The sequence below is a fragment of the Gallinula chloropus genome (genome assembly GCF_964237585.1).
Source record: "Gallinula chloropus genome assembly, chromosome: Z".
NCBI classification, from domain to species: Eukaryota; Metazoa; Chordata; class Aves; order Gruiformes; family Rallidae; genus Gallinula; species Gallinula chloropus.
The window spans coordinates 59730747-59749777 of NC_140089.1; the positions used below are offsets into that span (position 1 = coordinate 59730747).

Here is a 19031-nt window from a genome sequence, read left to right on the forward strand (position 1 = left end):
CAAAAAGATGGAAGTGTATATAAATTCTGTATCATTCATTTTTCAACAAACACTTTTAACACAGTGCATTAAGCTTCTAAAGATTCAAAATTAACCTCACTTTGCTGTTTATGGCATGCAATATGGAAAGCTTGGAGAAATAATAATTGAAATAGTTCAATAAAATCTATTTTATAAAAATATATCCATTCATTAAAAGTTGAACATACACTATGCCCATTGTGTTCACAATGCATTGTATCATTAACTGAAGATGAAACCTTCTGCTAATCAGAATTGTTCTTAATCCAAAATCATGCTTTACATTAGCCAATATATAAATATGAATATGCTTAGAATATTACAGCATGTGCTATTTGTATGTTGCTTGCCAAAAGTAATCTAGACTAATGAAGGTACAAAAATTATTTTTTCTCTGAGAACAGAAAACGATGCCCATGAGAATTGTTTGCTTAGGCAATAATATCTTCTTTTTCATATGGAGCTTGAAGATCCTTATAGTTTCTTGCTTTATGCTTAGTAGAGCTTTGAACACAAACACTTCATCAGAAATCAAATGCTCTCCTAAGTTTTGTTTTTATACTTCAGTGTAATTTTGGAATTTTGATATGCTTTTATGCACTTTATTTTTTGTTGAACTCTCATAGATATATCTTAGTTCTTCATGTAGTCCTCCAAGGCAGTATAATTAAGAATTTAATTTATTCTTCTTATTTTCTTCCCCACTCAACTAGTAATGAGAATTACACTTGTTTATTGAAAACTGTTTTCATTCATCTCTTGTTCTTTTGGAACATTTCAACTGCTTACTTCTAACCCTAGTCCAGTTATCTGTTTCAGGATAGAATCACTGAAGCAAAAGGAATGAAAGATTTTTTTGTCTGACCCTACTTAACTTGTTAATTTTCTGCTTTCTAGACAGACAATAAAAACAATTACCATAAGTCATCATTCCACCCTAGAACATAAAATATTTTAATGTGCATACTGTCACTTTTTAATAAATATTTAATTCTGATTTCTATCTTCAGCCCAAATTGTTTAGTTCTTGGAGTATTTTGTAATACAAGAAGATCAGTTAGGTTTAGATCTCTGTTGGATATTCTCTGTGCGATGTTAAACTTCCACTCTTCCTCAAAAACTATAAAATACAGCTAATACAATTCCTTTGACATCTTATTAAAAGGTGCAAGAAAAATTGTAAGAAAAACAGAAGAAAGAATTTCTTTCTTGGGCTTTTTGCCATTCCAAAAAAAATTGTGAATTTTTTTGGTGGTGTTTTGTTTCCTCATAACCATGACATACTTTTCACATATGAGGCCACTTACTATAACATAAAGGTCGCTTAATTATTTGTCATTTCTTGACAGGAAAAAAATACTCATCTCTAACTTTCTCTACCTTCAGTTTGTTCTGTACGTTTCAATGCAGTTTATTGACTAAAGCTTCCTTGGGCACCATAATCTATTTAACTGTAGCAGTACTGATTTTCAGAGGAGCTGAAGCAAAATAACTTTTGATAAACTGGGGGGTTTTATTGCTATGTTGGAAAAAAATTACCTGATTCAGTGGGCCTTTTGTATTGAACTTGATTGCTAAAATTTTAAGGAGAAAGAATTCTGATCTGCAAAAGTAGGTAGATTTTCCCTTCGCAGTCTGATACCATAAAAGGCTAGGAAAAAATATGCCTATTTACAGAACTTTTTAGACTACAACTAAGTTGAAGGCTGTTCAGCTTGGAGAAGAGAAAACTTTGGGGACACCTTATAGCAGCCTTCCAGTAACTACAGGGGACCTATGGGAAAGATGGAGGGGGACTGTTTATCAGGAAGTGTAGTGATAGGACAAGGGGTAATAGTCTTAAGATAAAAAAAAGTTAGATTTAGATATTAGGACAAATTTCTTCACTATGAGGGTGGTAAGGCACTGGAACAAGTTGCCCAGAGAAGTAGTGGATTCTCCATCCTTGGACGTGTTCAAAGTCAGGTTAGATGGGCCTTTGGTCAAGTTGGTCTAGCGGAGGATGTCTCTGCCTGTGACAGGAGGATTAGAACTAGATTATCTAAGTCCCTTCCAACCCAAACCATTCTATGATTAAATGAGGGTATTCTCTAAGAGCTCTTGGATATGATCCATAAAATGCATGAAATCCAGATTCATCTGAGATTATGATGTTTGCAGTTCACAGGATCAACTGTATCAGGCGGAAATTGCCTCAGAACAAAACGTCTGAGAAAACTGTCTCTTAAAAGTACTTTGTAGTATATCTGTTTACTAAATATGCACATTGTCACTTTCTTTGTTCATTTCCTTTAGTAAAATTATACCTGGCCATGAAATCTCTAAGTTCTTTTGCTCTTGAACCAAAATGTGGTTTCTCTAAATGATGGCAGGTGTAAATATGGATTTCTCAATCTTTTCTGTGGCAGAAAACAAAAATTTAAGAGTGGAAGGGAAATTTGCGTAACCTAGAGCTTCCCTACATAAATCAAAGGAAATTGTTTGTGACTATGTGTGCTTTTCTAAATGATGTGAATATGATCCATTTCTTACTGCCTTTTGTTCTTAAGGTCATTCATTTAAAACCAGGTTTTATTGGATGATATTGTAGGAAAGGGCTTTCTCAGACTAGGAATTTTGATCCATAATTGTACATTGGTTCAAAGGATTAGTGGGAAAAAAGCTTGTATCTCTGTAGTTTAACTCCAGTTAAACAAGAAAGACCTAAGCCATCTTACTATGAACCTTTATTTCTAAACTTAATGCCACACACTTGAACTCTGATTTTAAGGCTTGTACTATTTGACTGAAATCAAATAAGAAAAGGCATGTATGTCAACAAATTATACCTTCTTCCACAGTAAATGTAATTCTTCAACTTGGCACAAAACATAGTTTCACTTCATCCCTATTATGCTTTCTGGTTACTTCTGTCTTTGGCACTGGAGTTATGTATGCTCCATGAGCATGTTTGGGTTCCACTTATCAGACTTCCCGCACAGTAACTTTCTTCACTATTGCTATGACATACCTTCAGTAATTAAGAAAGCAGAGATGTCCCATATTGTTTTGAAGCCATTAGGGGCACTGTATCATCAGTCCTTCTTCATAATATCCCACATCTTTGGTATTCTTGTTTTCAGGTACAGCAAGTGCAGACTGTGCAACAGGTACAGCATGTCTATCCAGCCCAGGTTCAGTATGTGGAGGGAAGTGACACAGTCTACACTAATGGAGCTATGTAAGTTGGCAAATGATCAGAATTTGAATGTTTATTTAAAAGTGAAATTCAATATATATTTTCAGTTAGATTCTATGAACTAGTATGTTTTAGTTAGAAAGAAATTAAATCAAAACTTCTATTGTCAAAATAGCTTTTTGGATGAAAAGCTCAATTTGCACTTCATTTTCATTATGGCAGAATTTTTGTGTAGATAGAATTCTTGTAATTGTTAAGTTGGACTTAGGTGATATTACATATACAGCATAGTGTTGTTTGAAAAGTACTGAAATTTTCAATTTATGGATAAGTTCTGTCTTGAGTTGGCTCAAACATAGAAGTGGGATCATGTTCCTTGGGAAGAATTTCTCTACCTCTTTTTGTTTTGTTGGGGTTGTTTTGTTTGGGTTTGGGTTTGTTTATTTGGGGTTTTTTTTGTGGGTTTGCGTTTGTTTTGTTTTGGCTTGGTTTGGTTTGGGGTTGGGCTTTGGGTTGGTTTTTTTTTTGGCTGGTTGGTTAGTTGGGTTTATTTGTTTTGTTTTCCCTTGGTTTTTGTTTTGAACCCATCTTTTGCAATTTTTGTTGTGTTAGTGGCTTTGGGAAGAATTACGATTTAGAAAGCTGCTTTATTTTCAGCAGGTACTTATTTGTTGGTGGCAATCCAAAAGTGATTCAAAAGACAGATATTTTTTTGGATCAGAGACTTCTGATAATAACAGTGGCAGCATTCTTCGGTCGTTTCTACTGGCATATTTTCCTTAAGTAATTTTTCACATACTGTCTTGTCTGGGTTTTTTTCTCAGTTTTGAATCCTAAACAGTGTATCTTAAATATGCATTAGACTTCCCTATTGTATTATTTTTGCCTGGGATAGAGTTCATTTTCTTCATAGTACCTGGCTATGCTATGTTTTGGAATTGTGCTGAAAGCGGTGTTCTTCCACTAGCAGGTGTTCAGCCATCTCCAGTAAAGCAGGGCTCTATCACATGTAACAGTTACTTGGGAGGATAAATGCCTTCACCCTGAATATCCCTCCCTTCCTCTTTCCCCCAGCTTTATATGCTGAACATGATGTCACCTGGTATGGAATATCCCTTTGGTCAGCTGGGGTCTGCTGTCCCAGCTGTGCCCCCTCCCAGCTTCCTACGGCCTGCCAATGCAAAGTGATGAATGAATTCCTTGTTTTGCTTTTCTTGTATGCATGCCTTTTGCTTCACTTGTTAAAGTGTTTTTATGTCAGCCCACAAGTTTTCTCACTTCTACCACTCTGATTCACGCACATCCCCCCCCCCCCCCCATCCCAACAGACAGGGATTGAGTGAGCCGCAATGTGGGGCTTAGTTGCCAGTTAAACCATGACAGTCCTTTTTGGCACCCAGCATGAGACTTATGTATTTTTTTGTCTCATCTTGTCCTCTTCAGACTGGCCCAAGTGCTGTAGCATGAACTATCTCCTGTGGGCTGATGGGCCAGGCCATCAAACTCATATTGTCCAGAAAACCCAGTTGTCTCCGTCTTCCATGTGGGCAGGGCAAGGCCCCTTTATTGCTGGTCTGAGTATTCATTAGCTGATTTTTATAACTCCAAAAGGTTCCTACACCTGGGGCAGTCGATTCCAGGTGTACCGGATGCTGCTCAAAGGGAAAGCAAACTGCAGCCTGCACTCTGCTGCCAAAGGCATCAAGAAAAATATATTTGCAATGTCAGCTGTGGTGTACCACTTGACTGCCTTTGACTCTGCTTCATACTGGAGTTCTAGCATGTCCTGTATAGCAGCATTTGGCAGTGGCATGACTTCATTGCAACCATGATAATCCACTGACAGCCACCAAAAGAGGCTATTATTCAAGTTTCATTTTTCATATATAACTTGTAAATTCTTATGCGAGCTGTTGACATGGGCACTTTTGGCAGATTATGAGGTATGTACTACGTTACTGCTTACAGTCCTTGGAAAAAACTGTTACTGGCTGCTTATTATGAACCTTCAGGTTTCTATGATTTTATTGTGTTTATACACCTGAATCCCCTTTTCAGTTTCTGCAAAATTAGTCAATGGGGTAGAAAAGGCTTTCTTAACATAGTAAGAAAGCTCTCTTTAGCAGGTTACTCTAATCCAGATTGTCTTTCCCTCCTATGGAAGGATTTACCTGTATTTTTCTCAACAAGAGTGTTCACAACAACATTGTGAACAGCCAGTTTGTTGTTCAATGCCTCTAGGAAAATTAACCTTTCTAAAAATTATGGTTTCATTCATGGAGAATGAGGCCAGTCTGTGTTTCTACGTGGAATTTTTAGACTGTGAAACATGTTTTCACACTATCCTCTAGATTAAGAATGGAAAAATGTTGTATATGTAAATTAAAGTTATTGCATATTTATATTGCATGTTATAGTGCCATTTAGTTGATAGGTGAAGGAGGGTGGGGATCTAAATTGCTGATGGCTAGCTTCTTTCAGAGATTAAAGAATTGAGGGGGTTTTAATGTTTTTATTGTTACCAATGTGGGTTTTTAAAAAAAAAAAATCTCCTGTTCTTGTTTTGCCACTGAACTAGATTATTTGGAGCTGTATCAATGTAAAAGAGCAACATTTTAGAATTTTCGGAACTGAAGAAAAAGCTTAACCATATCCCTAAACAAAGCTGCTATAGATAGTGTTGGGTCCTGCTGTGACAAAAACCAGCGTCCAACTTCTCTTGTGCTAAAATATTTCAACAAGTGTTCAGATTACAGTTCTTTTTTTTATATTCTTCATACTGAAATCTGTGAAAGATGAGCCTTATGGATCCTGGCAGGCTCACAGAAGTGTGTTACAGCCAGTTTGTCCAGTAACTCCCACTCCAGAAATTATGTTTCACTTTTAGAAAATAGGAATAGGTTTGTAAACAGTGTGATTGTCTGGAGCGATCACTGATTTGTCTGTTAGGTTGTCTACCTATGATCATATGTTTGAATTATTTTATGACTATGCTAAATCAAAATCTTAAATTTAACTCAATATCAGATGTAGAATGTTTCCATAAACTTATCATGTGACAGTACTTCTCTAGTAATGGAATAACACATCTGCAACCCATAGTTAGGGTGAAGACATTGACAGGCATATCTGGATCAAATGTTACAGCATCCCTGATGAAAGAATCATAGAATCATGGAATTACAGAATATCCCGAGTTAGCAGAGGCGAATAAGGATCACTGAGTCCAACTTATGGCTTCACACAGAGCTAGCCATGTCAGAGCATGGGACTGAGTGTACCATCAAGACACTTAACTCAGTCAAGCTCAGTGCTGTGACCACTTCCCTGAGGAGCCTGTTCCAGTGCCTGACCATCCTCTCAGCGAGGAACCTCTTCCTAGTATCCAGCCTAAACCTCCCCTGTCACAGCTTCATGCTGTTCCCTTGGGTTCTGTCTCCAAAGAGAGGAGGTCAGCGGCCACCCCTTCACTCTCCCCTGTCAGGAAATTAGCCTTTATTTCAAAATAAAGTATGTTCAAACCAGTATTGATTTAAATCTATACACGATCCATACACAGTTTAATATATGTGAGGAATGCATTACCTGATTCTTTTGATTCTAGACGTAAGAAGTTTTTTAGTCTTCACAGTCTTTTTCAAGTGTAACTGTTGTATTACACAGTTCTTCCCGAACATTTTATATCATGATTTGTCTACACTTAAAAGTTACATGGTTTTATTGTAATTGGAAGCATAATGATAATACAAGGGGTGTAACCTACAACTTGTCACATAAGTTGTATAATATGAGAATATTTGAATTATGTTATCTACATTTGTGTCTGGTTAATAACAATTACACTTGTCAAGCATGTCACTTTCTACTGAAACAAAAATGCATTGTTGATGTGATGACATGCACAGGCTAACACAGTATCACAGAATCACAAGGTTGGAAAAGACCTTTAAGATCATCAAGTCCAACCATTCCCCTCCTATGCTAAACCATATCCCTAAGTACCTCATCAACCCTTTTTTTGAACACATCCAGGGAAGGTGACTCAACCACCTCCCTGGGCAGCCTGTTCCAGGCCCTGACAACTCTTTCAGTAAGGGTTTTTTTTTTTCTGACATCTAATCTGAACCAGCCCTGGCACAGCTTCTTGCCATTTCCCCTTGTCTCTCTCTCCTGTCACTTGGCTGAAGAGACCATTGCCCACTCCTCTACATCTTCCTTTCAGATAATTACAGGCAGTGGTAAGGTCTCCCCTCAGCCTCTTCTTCTCCAGGCTAAACATCCCCGGCTCCCTCAGCAGCTCCTCATATGATTTGTCCCCCAGCCCCTTTACCAGCCTGGTTGCCCTTCTCTGGACTCACTCAAGGACCTCAGTGTCCTTCTTATAGTGAGGAGCCCAGAACTGGACATAGTACTCGAGGTGCAGTCTCAAAAATATACCTTGTAGGCAAAACAAACAGTTTACTGGTACACAAACTGTAATCTCGTCAAGTCATAGAATTATGATTCAATTCAGTTAAAGTTGTTAACTTCCTAGTACTTCCTCATATCCATCCCTTTTTCTCTGACACTAGGCTTACCTTTTTACTGCCCCTCTGTGTACTAAGGTTAATTGCTTCCATTGGAGAAAGGGTTGCAGCAAGATAGCACCATCACAGTTGTTCAGTCTGTAGAAGCGTGATGTATAGTGGAGGGTTCTTCACTCACACTGGGTCCACTCACAGCTATTTTAAACATGATTTCTAGCACAGAATCTTATTCATTGTCCATTGGTTTCCATTTCCACATTACATCTGAATTTATAGTATAGAGCGTATTTTACATTTTCTGGATACTCAAATACTGTCATTCCATGCTCATGATCCTCTTTGCTACATTTTTCACCTAGGGTCATTGATTGTTTATTCTGCAGAGAACAGCTATCCAATATTACTGTCTGTTAGAGCAATGCATCAGCATTTTAACTGTAGCTTTTATACCACACAATTGTAGAAAGGTAAGCTAAAATGGAAACAGATTAAGTAGTGTTTATCTGATTGTTTGACAATTACCATTACAGTTACGCTAAAACAAATCTCTAGACCAGCACAGACATGTATAGGCAAATGAAGCCTAACATGCCCAATGCTTGAGATCTTGTAAATGCAGAGCAAACTCTGTGACATGCTCCTAGCAGTGGCAGTACTGTATTTCAGCAGTCCTTCATCAGAAATTTGAGAGGTCTGTAACCAAGGTTCCCTTACCTATCTGACTTATAGGAACTTAGAATATAATTTATAGGATTTCTGGTCTGTTTTCCTTTACTTCATTCCCTGGTTTACTGGGTTTTCCTGCAGTCGTGCATTGTGCTTTTATTACCTTTTTTCCATGTGGAAAAATGTCTTGGACTGAGTGTTGAAGATCTTAAATTCTTTTTTACTGGTAACAAATGCCTGTCAGTAATATATTTACTTGGATTTTTAATGTGACAAATAAGAATTTATTTATATGGAATTATGCAAGTCCTTTTTTGGCAAATTTTATAAAGCTGGCTTTGGCTGGCATAATTTAAATTTTCCATATAGAGAAAATGCATATCTAAAAGGAAGTAAAGTATTGACTATTATAGAGGAAGTTGCTTATTTTACATTTTTGCTCTCTAGGTACAGATGCATTAACTGACCTTTCATAGAGTAGGTTTTGATATTTGGTTTTAGAAGTTACTTGTTTGTTTGAATTAGAATGACAGAAAAAATGAGAAATTGACACTGAATGGTTTTCTTGTTTGAATTAAGATGCTTTTCTTGAACAGCCACTCTGAAGGGATGCTGGTATTTCAAGTTAGACTATATAAGTTACACATCTTCAAGTAAAAAATATATACATATTTGTATGCATTTTACCCAGAACTTGAATTTTTCAAGTTGGTGTGTACAGTTAGTGATAAGAATTCAGTAATTAATTACTTATTTTGCAAGACACGGAAGTTACTGGGATATAATTTTAAGTTGAAACCTAATTAAAAACTAATAATGACACACAGTAAATAGCCATGACCTTTTATGTATATTGGTAAGAAAAAAAAGTGCCTGACTTGTAGTCCATGGATAGGTTTATTAATCACAACCATACTATGTAAAATATGGATGCTGCTTCTTGTTTTCTGAATAAAAGTTACAGGTTTTTTTGTTGAACTGGTGTAGTTGCATGGTATTGCATGATATTGTGTTTCATTTTAGAGTACACTAATTGGGGATTTATGCTGATATTTTGCAGCTCCATTTTCTCTGAATCATAGTACTTTTAAAAATTTATTTACCTGGTGTAAGCACATCTAAGCATATGGAACTCCAAATGTTTATGTTCATGGAGAACAACTTCAAATTTCAAAATACTTTTGCATGTTGATTACAAGCAATATTATAGAGTATTATGCTTAAATGAGAAAATGAATGGTTTTGCAAGCTGCTTTTTACCTTCTGACCTTTCTGTTATGCTTGCCAAGATACAAAGCTTAGCAATCACCAAACAAGATAATATTTCCAAAAAGTCTTTTCCAAAATTATGAATGTGGCCTTTAAGATTATGAATGTATTTACTTCACAATTTTGAAATAATTGACCTCAAGATCAAATTTAGTACATGGGTACAAATACACATTGAAAAACTATGGATTACAGACTATGAAAAGCAGTGATTCAAAATAAGGGATTAAAAAGTTTCCCAGGGTGAACTGGTTAATTAGATGTTAACCTTTCATACTTGAAAGTAGTTTTAAAATATATTGCTGTTACATATCCTTAACTTCATTCATCTGTGTGACCTTTTTACAAGTTGTAGTTGTGTTTTGGTTTTTACTTCGTAAATGCATTTTTATCATAACATCAATTCAGGTTGAATTTTTAGTTTGCCTTATAAGAATAACTGCATTTCCCATAATACCAGTGAACTCAAAGTTTCAGGCTTCCGACCAGATCTTTAATGGATTTGAAGGCAATAGATTACATAGTATTCTTAAACAATGGACTCTCTTGGCTGACATTTGTATGAATAGTTTGCAGTTTTGCCACATGAACAATATGCAAAATATACAACACCTGACTAAAGTTAAAAATTTTATTCTCAGATTAAAAAAACATTTAAACAGCTTTATAAATTTCTTTGCAATATATTAATAATTAGATGAATGTGTATCATACTTATCTTCAGGTAAGACAGACAAATTTTTCTGTAAGGCTTGGTGGATACGTGGTTTAACATAGTCACTGAATTAGATATTTCGTGCTTTGACTTGGTGAAATGTTAGTCTCTGAGGAGACAGGGATTGTTTGCCAATCTTTTTTAACTTGGTTATAGCTATTGTATATATATGTAATTGTAAAATTTCCATTGGCTAAATGAACAATACCAATAATTAATTTTTCTTTTCTTTCCTTTTCTTGAAGCCGATCAACAACTTACCCTTACTCAGAAACCCAGATGTACAGTCAGAACACTGGTGGAAATTATTTTGATACTCAAGGAAGTTCTGCACAGGTGACAACAGTGGTCTCGTCTCATAGCATGGTGGGCACTGGAGGGATTCAGATGGGTGTCACAGGAGGACAACTCATTAGCAGCTCAGGAGGGACCTATCTGATTGGCAATTCAATGGAAAATTCTGGTCATTCAGTGACTCATACAACGCGGGCATCCCCAGCAACAGTAAGTACTTCAGACTGATGCAAAATCTTTGAAGACTAGTTTCTTAGTCACTGAGATGCTCTTGCAGACTGACAGTTTTTGTGACAGGATGTATAGTAATATTACGGTGTTAGAATAAGTGCTGCATGGTGCTTTTTGTTAAGATACTAGACTAAGATACTGTGAAAACTTAAAAATGAAGGCAGACCGTTCCCCGGCAGCTTATGAATATTTACATTTCATAGGTGACATTTTTGCATTCCAATAATATCAGTGAATGCTTAGGGAATATTCATACAATAGTTTGGTTAAGCTGAATGTTTATCAGGTTGGGAACTAAAACAACCTCTTTTAATGTAAGTTACAGATACGCATCTGTAACGTCCTAGCATTCATTCAATATGTTTGCTTGATAATAGCGAAGCTTTGGTAGCTTATTTCAGAATATTTCCAATTGTTTAGAAATCTGAGATACTCCCTTTTAACACTTTATTCTTACTCTTCTTTAGTGTGTCTCTAAAGCCTATTTCAGATTAAAAGTTCATTGTGGAAATGTCCTACAATGCTATGGGAAGATAAATTCTGTTACAAATGTGCTAAATTATACTGTGGACGCTTAAAGCCAAAACTTTCCCATAAGAGCTTAATCAGCCATTATTTCAATTAGGAAAATGGGTTTATGCCTAGTCTAGCTTTGCTACATACCCCTGATGACTGCTTCCACCTAATTCTCCAGTGTATTCTGGTCTGGTTGTAGAGATTTTGAAGTAATAGGAAAAAGAATTGTGAAATTACAGAGTCAAAAGAGTTGAAAAATTCAGTAAAGGACATGAAGTATCAATAATAAAAATATATCAGTACCCAAATGGGCAATGAAACTGTGATATTTTATTTTTAGATACCAATGTAATGAGTAAAAATCTAATACTCTTTTTTGTAATTATGATTAATGTTTACAGTTGCATTGGATAATATAGATGATCTGATCAAATCTCCTTATTTTGATTCTTAAGGTGTTCAGTGTGGATAAATACAAAAGTTTTGTACAATATAAAAAAAATTACATCTAAAAATATTCATTATTATTTTCTCAGAATAAAAAGTATAAAGAGCCATAATTCATCGATTATATAAATATCTATAACATAGTAGGAGCTTTCAGCTAGCAACAGAAAATTTTATATTTGAGTAACAAAATCAAAAAATGTATATTAACATTTGCCTGTATTTTACGTTAATAGAAAAATGGAGTTTCTGAAAAGAGAGGCATTCCCCTTTCAGATTTGTTTACTTAAAATCAAGACTTTAACTCCTTTCTTTTTTTCCTTTTAAAGTACTCATTTTACTTATTTGGAAGATAGTTGATGAAATTTTTCGCCTGACTGATTGCCAAGCACAGGCAAAACAAATAGTTTTCTATAGGCAGAAATCAGGAATAGGTCTACATGGCATGAAATTTTAAGTGATGCTTCTTTAAATACTTAGATAGCAATGATATCCCTGTGTTTTCTTAGTTGTTCTGAATTGTTCTGCAGTTGCATAAAAATACTGCCTCCTTAACAGATCATGCTTGTTTTTTCCTGAAGTAAATAAGATCAAATTAATTTTTGTGTTTTGCTGTAAGTTTTGTTTTATTCACTGACAACTGAGTTCAGTGGGTATAAATGTGTCACAGAATATGAAATGAAGTAAGTCTTAAGTGCATCCAGTAAACACAAATGAAGAGTAGTAGACTTAATTTGAAGTTGGATATCCTAGAATTATTTGAATGATATCAAAACTCCATGCTATGCTTTTCAAATTAAAAACTGTCTAAATTTTTTCCAAAATTAGAAATGAAAATTGCCAAAATTCAATAAAATCTGAGATTCATACTTTCAACAACATCTTTTCCTTGCTTCATGTGTCATTAAAACAGCTCCAAGTAACCTCAACACTGCTGTATCAAATTGCCTTTAGGAACAGAAAAAATACAACTAATTTAATTTCAATTATTAAATTGGCATTTAAACATTAAAATGATTTCCTCCATTTCTTAAGGTGCTGTTTATTTTGTATAGTATAGATCTGTAAGTGCGAGACATTAGAAATATATTTCTTGCTAAGGAAGTGGGACACAACATGATTTTATATTTTTTAGTTTAGGTTTTTGGTGTGTATGGTTCAGCTGAAATATTGAAGAGTCAGTTGAAACACAAAAGGTTCAGCTTAAACTGTAGCGAAGTCTTTTTTAATTTTACTAGACAGCAAATTGAACCATGCAAAATACACCAATGTAATATTTTTTTTTAATTGCACATTGGATAGGTAGAGCTAGTTTCATCTGTGAATTTACAAGTTTTTTCATTCTTGTGCAGACTATTATTTCCTGTCATAATACTCAGAAAATATTTCAAAATTTTAAATTAGTTTGGAGAATTTTTATATGGAGGCATTGGTTGTCCCCTTGTCATCAAATTCAATAACTTTTGTAATAAGATAATTGCATTATTGATGTTATCTATTTCTAATATATGTAGCTTAACAGAGCAGTTTCAAGTTAGTCAAATGTGTAGACTAAGTCAATTTTATTAACTGTATTGGGTAAATGAAATGTGAAAATCTAATGTACGTTTCATCAGGTATGCTATTTGGTTTACACAGAACTCAATAAAAGAGACTCACAGATTTTTTTTTTAAGTGTATCTTCAATTTATTTTCTTTATGGTTTAATATAATTCCAAGTTCTGTTTTGTGTTTAATAGCTAGTATTTTGTTTGCAACATTTCATTCATTGTCATTTCTGTCAATCATACAAGAAAGCTGTCCTGCTTAAGCTGTATCAGGCAATAGCAGTGTTTTTATAGCCAAAATATTAACAACTGTGTACAATCAGAAATATTCCAACATATGCACAATAGTAGTTTGTGTTAGTATGCATGAAGAACATTTGTTAGCTCTTTCTTTAGTGATTTAATTTCCATTGATTTCATTGCTTCTTCCCATTCTATCCCCTGCTGGCCTATTAAACTACTTCTCTATCTACTCAAAAAAAGGGTTTTTTTCACTAAAACAGAAAGGCATTCAGATTATAAGACCCTGTATGTAAAGCACTAGGTAGATAAACTGTTCAAAAATGACCATTTTCATGTGAATATATGTGGATTGGTCAAGAATGAATTGTGATTGTGTTGAACCAGAAGTTACTTATAGATATGCATGTTGAAACCTGCATGAAAGAGTATATGTTTTGTTTATCAGCAGTTATCATTAAAGTGGCAGCTATATTTAAGAGACTAGAAAATTGGATTGTCATATTAATAATGACATCAAAGTCACCTTGCGCTTTTTATGTTTAAGGACTGTTCTTGTGGTAAAACAGGATGATCTAACGAACATATTTTGTAACACCACAATGTTAAGAAATTCATAGTTTGTAGTAATAAATATGTTATGTGTACGTATCGACCAGTGAGAGGCTCCCATCTCTCAGTCTTGTTTTCTGATAAGTTTTATGGCTGATCTGCAATTAAAGCGGTCATTCATTAGTCATCACCAGCCATAGGAGGTCTCTACCCATGCTGTTGCAGAAATGTATCCTGTTTCAGTGCAAATTGAAATGTGTAGGAAAATAAAAGCAAAATTAGTATGTATAGAATGTATCACCACAAATTATTATTTCTGTTAGTAAACACAGTGTGCAAAATTTGTCGTACCTACACAAAATGTGTAATAATGGAGGGAGAACAAGAAATAGTAGTGTAAATACCATATCCTGATAATATAATTTTAGTGGAAGTATAATTATTGTAAGAACAAAATGTAACAGAGTTTTAGATGGTCAATTAAAGGTGGAGGGGTTTTAATTTAGAAAAGAGATTTGAAATGACATTTATTAATCCCTTTCTCGATAGAGGAGCTTTTTCCTCTCCCTCCATTCCCCAAGTTTACTTTTTATTTTTATTTAGCTGGATCCATCTTTGCACAACAGACCATTTCTGATTAAATCAAAGATGCACAGATTTTTATGCTACAGAGTATTATTAAGTCATCTGGTCTTATACTGGCAAGACATTTATTTATGACTTCTGCAGCTGAGTACAGTGATATCCTTTGTGAAAAAAGCACCGATTTATAGATACAAAAGGCAAATAATATTTTTTGGCTTTAAATAAGCCATAAGAAATATTAATCACTACTACCACTAAAACAAAAAGAAAAATGATGTGTTAAGAATTGGCTGGAAAGGTGAGAACTTTAGAATATCTTGTGCTTTTATCAACTTCAGCTTCCAAAACTTTTCTTCCTGCTTTCATTTCTCCTTCAGAGCTGTGGAGTGTCATGGCTTCTCCCTCTGTCTTCCAGAGGTTTCAGGCTAGCAGTGTGAGTGCACTGTGGGGCACTCTGCCCTGTAGAGTGTCTTAATGCTACACTGTAATGTCTTGATTTGAGGCCATGTCCTTTTCACAAAGCAAGGAATGAGTGCAGAAGGGATAATGACCCTGCTATGATCAAATGCACTTACCCTGCATTCTGACTTCACCTGTTTCTCTTCTCCTACAGTCTGGCTTCACTTTCAGTTGTTGGCTTTGCATATGTTTTCTGCATAAAAACCCTGTAGTGCCTTAGGACACTTACAGTTTGGGCAATTGAATAGTCATTCAATTACTCTGGTATTGATGTATCAGAAATCAAGATGTAGAGTTGTTGGAAACTCAGTTTATTCCAATATAGCATCCAGTTACTGACAAAAAAAAGTAGGAAACCTAATTTTTTAAATCCTATTACAAATCAGTATATGTGAAGCCATGAAGAATTTTTGTTAAATAATTTTATTTGACAAGGCATAAGATGCATACATGATGCATCCATATTTGATAAGGCATAAGTTGAATGCCACTGATGTTCTCACAACAGTCTGAATGTCAATTGCATAAACGCATCACTTATCTAAAGGACTGCATTTTTTTTTTAATTAAATACATATTTGCTCTAAAATACCCACTCTACCTCTCTTTAGGTCTGTCTTGCTATAAATATTTTCAAGTCTGGTTTTAATAATCATCTGAACTAAAATTTCCTTTTTAGTTTCTCAATTCTGATTTTCTGATGTTAAGTTCAATGTGTTTCCACCTGTTTTCCAGTGCTAGGTACTATGTGTTCTAGAAGTCCTTATAATTGGCTTGACAAAGGTTTCTTTGTTTGTGGGTTTTTTGTTTTCCTTTCTTTTTTTGTACTAAATATGGGGAAAATAACCACAAGGAAAAAAGTTTATAATCTAAAGACGTCTGTAATAGAAATGAGTTATACAAATAACTGGATGATCAAAGGGAGAAAGGGTGAATTGGTCAGTGTGACCATACACTTGAGAACATATATCAAGGAACATAAACGTGAGCAGTGATGTATCATTTGAAAATTTGGGAAGAAGAAAGTAATCTGACCTGAAATCCAAATATTTTTTAATTTTTCTGGACTGTGACTATTAAATGTGCTTCTCCTCCCCCCACCATGTTGACTATATATTTGTAATCACTAGAGAACATATTAAATTCAGTAGTCAGTATGCACACCTTATACAGATGCAGACTACTGGAGGTGTGCATTTGCTGAAGGTGTTTTGACCAGTAACTCTTATGTACATTAAACTTGGATGTTATATTTACAAATTAATCCATCTTAGGGGGAAAAAAAAAAAGTGTATTTCTAAGATTTTAAGATCTATCAGCATTCTTTCCAGGCCAGCATATGTAAAATACCATGCTTGTTTTACATCTTTTTTTGTACTTCTCTTTCTGGATAGTACCATTTCTTTCCAACAGACTTTAAAAAGTGTATTTCTGTCTTCAGAGTACTATTTCATTCTTTTGATATTCTGCTCATAGAGCCTATTCACAGGTGCTGTACGCAGATCCTTTAATTCTTCCTGCTGTAAAGGCTAGACCTGAGTTCTTTTGGTGTGGCCAATATTATTTCATTTTCAGGCTTCTTTTTTCCTGAACAAGTTTGTATGCTGCCTAACACAACCCTCTAGCATAAGTTTCAGAAAACAATACAACACACAGGAATATTCTGTTCTGAAACAGAATTGAAAGCAACATAAATACTTCATTTGTGGCATCCTAGAGGAGCAAAACCATCACATTTTCAAAAAACCTGAGTCCATGCGTCCTTTAACTTCAGGTTAGTTCCTGATGTGTATACACCTTATTTAGGTAAGCACAGTTGGACTTAACTAGCTGTTGCAAATTAATCTTTCTTGTACACATACAGTGAATTAGTAAGTCCTTCATAATGGAGCATGTAATGAAAAGCCCATTAGAATTTTACTTCCTTTAAAATCTAAAAGGGCAAACATTTGTAAGTACAAAAAGGCATTGTGAATGGGTGATAATAGACATGAGCTATCTTATTTGAACATGACATGTGGATTTTAAAATGCCACCGAAAGACACCTGCTTTGTTGCTGGTGGAGTGGGGTTTGCAGATGCAACTAGATAAAGAAAATAAATTGTAGTATATATAGATTAATCGCAAAACTTCAGGGCTTAAACTTCTGTGGATTCTTTCTTTCTATCCTGACCTCCTTTAGAACAATTTACTATAAATGCTTTCTGTTAATTAGTTGAATCATGGAGAAGTACTATTTCTTTCTTCTTAAGAAGAATGTGGGGTTTTTCTGAGTTTAGGATAAGTATTTACTATGTCTGTGCTATACATATCTGAGACTATTATGTATAATTTATTTATCTGGTAATATGCTAATGAATACAATGACATAGACTAGCAGAAACAGTTAATAACTTCCAAATTAGTAGACCACATAATGACTAAACATTGTAGGAATCCAGATGCATTTACTGGAATGAAACTTGAATTTTTTAGGCCTGGAGAAACACCCTTAATCATTAATAGTTGTGTCAGGGTATAAGGCAGTATTTTAGTTGAGAAGCAAAGTAAATTGAAGAAGTTTACAATCATATTTTTCATAGCGTCCGCTCATTTTTATATTGCTATACACTACTGGTAGGAATGACATACAGTTTGTAACATTTAACATGGTTTATTTGGAGTTCAGTGGGAGTTATAGCACACATTTCAGTTATCAGTCAGAAGATTTTAATAAATAATTGTTTTAGTCTTGCTAAAAGAAGAATTAGGGAAATGTAAGACTGATCACATATTCAAAGAAGTGAACATGTGATTCTTGTCATTTAGAATTTCAGATATATATGTAGTTATTTGTGCTTATTGCTAAAAATGCAGGGGTTTCAGCCTTCATTTTGTCTTTATGTAGAATATAACTTTAAATGTTAAAATTATTTTCATATTCTTTCCACAAAAGATCATAATAAGACCTACTGCATTACTGAAGTAATTCATCTGGGTATGGGCTTAAATGCTGTTTTGAATAGTGATGACGTTATGTTTCGTTTTTCTAGAACTAAGTAAAACCCAGCCAAAACTTAGAACTTCAAAGCCTCAAGGAACAGATCCTTCATATAAACAACTTTTTACTCAGGTAGCTGTTACTTCCCATACATGTAGCACTCTGTGTCATGTAGATCATCATGAAAACCCAAAACCTAGCATAACAGATTAAAATAAAATAGAATATTTCAGCCAGAAGGGACCCATGACCATAGTGTGGCCTAACTGCTTGACCACTTCAGTGCTGACCAGAAGTTAATGCATGGTGTTAAGGGCGTTGATCAAATGCCTCTTAAATACTGTCAGGCTCAGGGCATCAACCACCTCTCTTGGAAGTGGGTTCCAGAGTTTGACCACAACCTTGGAAAGAAAATGCTTCCTAATGTCCAGTCTAATCCTCCCCTCACACCGTTTTGAACTATTCTCAGGCATCCTATCACTGGATCCCATGCAGAAATACTCAGCACCTCCCTGTCCACATCCCCTCCTCAAGAAGCTGCAGGGAACCATAAGGTTACACTTTAGACTCTTTTTCTCCAAACTAGACAAACCCAAAGCCCTTTGCTGCCCCTCACAGGATGTGCCTTCCAGCCCTTTTCACCAGCATTTTTGCTCTCAGGCAGATGTATTTAAGGACCTTGACATCCTTCTTAAATGGTGGGGCCTCACACTGAACACCAGTACTCCAGGTGAAGCTGCAATATGTCTGAATACAATGGAACAATTCCCTCGTTTGACCATCTGTTTATGCTGTGTTTGATGT

General features: G+C 35.0%; 1 protein-coding gene across 2 annotated transcripts in view; it reads left to right on the forward strand.

Annotated features, from left to right (window-relative positions):
* RFX3 (regulatory factor X3) overlaps nt 1–19031 on the forward strand; it is a gene marked incomplete at its 5' end in the record, with an annotated part of 51883 nt that overhangs the window by 6580 nt on the left and 26272 nt on the right. For both annotated transcript variants that reach the window (XM_084278167.1, XM_084278168.1), the window contains 2 exons: nt 3144–3241; nt 10621–10879. In XM_084278167.1, coding sequence (XP_084134293.1) covers nt 3144–3241; nt 10621–10879 — 357 coding nt within the window. The remainder of the gene's footprint in view (nt 1–3143; nt 3242–10620; nt 10880–19031) is intronic.